Here is a 1,880-nt window from a genome sequence, read left to right as displayed (position 1 = left end):
TATGGCTCTGTGGAGCTTATAAAAAATAGAGAGACAATGGCTTTGAAAGAATTAACTTGTCCCAGTTTTGAGCTATGTCTGTTGTTGTTTTCTACGATTATTACTATTATTGTGTCTAAGCTAAGAACAAGTGTGAAAGTGGAAAGCAAAGGCATTGTAAATCTGCCTCCGTCACCAAGAAAGTTAGCGATAATTGGGAATCTTCATCAGATAGGCGCATTGCCATATCGGTCCTTCAAAGCCCTCTCAGAGAAGTATGGTGACGTCATGTTGTTACAGTTAGGCCACATTCCAACTGTGGTGGTTTCATCAGCACAAGTGGTGGACGAAATCATGAAAGCTCACGACTTAGCACTCTCGAACCGAGGCCAAAGCACAGCCACGAATATCTTGCTGTATGGATCCAATGATATTGGTTTTGGAAACTATGGAGAAAGGTGGAAGCAGAAAAGAAAAATATGCGTGCGTGAACTCTTGAGCCCTAAGATGGTGCAGTCAGAGTCGATTCGTTTGGTGAGAAAAGGGGCAGTTGCAGAATTGGTTGACAAGGTACGCGAAGCTGCAGCAGCATCATGCTCATCACTGAATTTGAGTGAGTTGCTCGTTGAAGCAGCAAACAACATCATTTGTAACTCTGCTCTTGGACAAAAGAACGATGCAAAAGGTGTTCGTCGCAGAGACAACGTGAAGGTGTTGGCGAAGAAGGTGATGTTTGAGGTTGGAGTTGTCACCCTTGGGGATCACTTTCCTTGGTTGCGTTGGGTGGATGTTTTGACTGGCCAGGTTCGAGAATTCAAAGCCACTTTTGCAGCCTTGGATCCCTTGTTTGATAAGGTCATTGCTGAGCACAGGAGTTCCATGTTCAACAAAGAAGCAGCTGATGATGATGTCAGAGATTTTGTTGACATCCTCGTCCAACTTCAAGACCAACAGCAGGCTGCCAATAACGCCATCTCCAACGATGACATCAAATCAATTCTTCTGGTTTTGTTACCTTCTTCATTTCTTCTATTTTCTTTTCTTTTCCCTTACACTACCTTTGATTGAGAGGAAAATGAAAGGAAAGAAAAGAAAAAAAAAATGGGAAGAAAAATTGTTCGATTGAGAGGAAAATGAAAGGAAAGAAAAGGAAAAAAAAAATGGGAAGGAAAATTAATGAAAGGAAAGAAAAAAAAATGGGAAGGAAAATTAGAGAGGAAAGAAAATGGATGGAAAAAAAATTAGTGGGTTCATCAATTTTTTTTCTCTCCAACATTAGAAAAAAAAATGAAAAGAAAACTAATGTTTTTATCTCTACTTCCAATATTATTTTTTTACTTTTTCAATATATTTTATAATATAGGGATAAAATTGTCTTTTTATAATATTTTTTTTATTTTTCTTCCATCCAAACACATCTAAAGAAAATAAAAATCCACTCAATTTCTTTTATTTTCTTTCTTTCCTTTCTATTTCCTTCCACTCTATTTCTTTCTTTCCAACCAAATATAGCTTTAATGCATGCAAGAGTGGCTTCTATATGTTAGAATAGAGAGAGTTTGGGGCAGCAACTTTTGTGTTTTGTGGCTAGCACTTAACCATCAAAAGAAAAGTGAGTGATCTCTCACCATTAGATATAATCTCACACCATTAAAAACACTATTAATGGCCAATTGATTATTACAAAACACAAAAGTTGTTGGCCCCTAGCACTCCTTATTAGAATATATTATATGATCAATTAACATTCATTAGATGTAATTTCACACCATTAAAAACATTAATGATGGTTACTTAATAGCTCCAAATTACAAAACTTGTTGGCCCTTAGTACTCCTCTATTTAATATATTTAAAATTTATTATAAAATATATTTTTATTATATCGATTCTCTTATCACT

General features: G+C 36.1%; 1 protein-coding gene across 1 annotated transcript in view; it reads left to right on the top strand.

Annotated features, from left to right (window-relative positions):
• The window catches only part of LOC107645072 (cytochrome P450 71A1), a 3,840-nt gene continuing 1,966 nt past the window's right edge, over positions 7 to 1,880 (top strand). The window contains exon 1 of the mRNA XM_016349091.2: positions 7 to 984. Within this exon, the coding sequence (XP_016204577.1) occupies positions 37 to 984 (948 nt within the window). The 5' untranslated portion in view covers positions 7 to 36. The remainder of the gene's footprint in view (positions 985 to 1,880) is intronic.

This window comes from Arachis ipaensis, chromosome B05, assembly GCF_000816755.2.
Source record: "Arachis ipaensis cultivar K30076 chromosome B05, Araip1.1, whole genome shotgun sequence".
Taxonomy (NCBI): Eukaryota; Viridiplantae; Streptophyta; class Magnoliopsida; order Fabales; family Fabaceae; genus Arachis; species Arachis ipaensis.
Note: the sequence above shows the minus strand (reverse complement) of the source record. Positions and strands in the feature narration are given on the sequence as shown.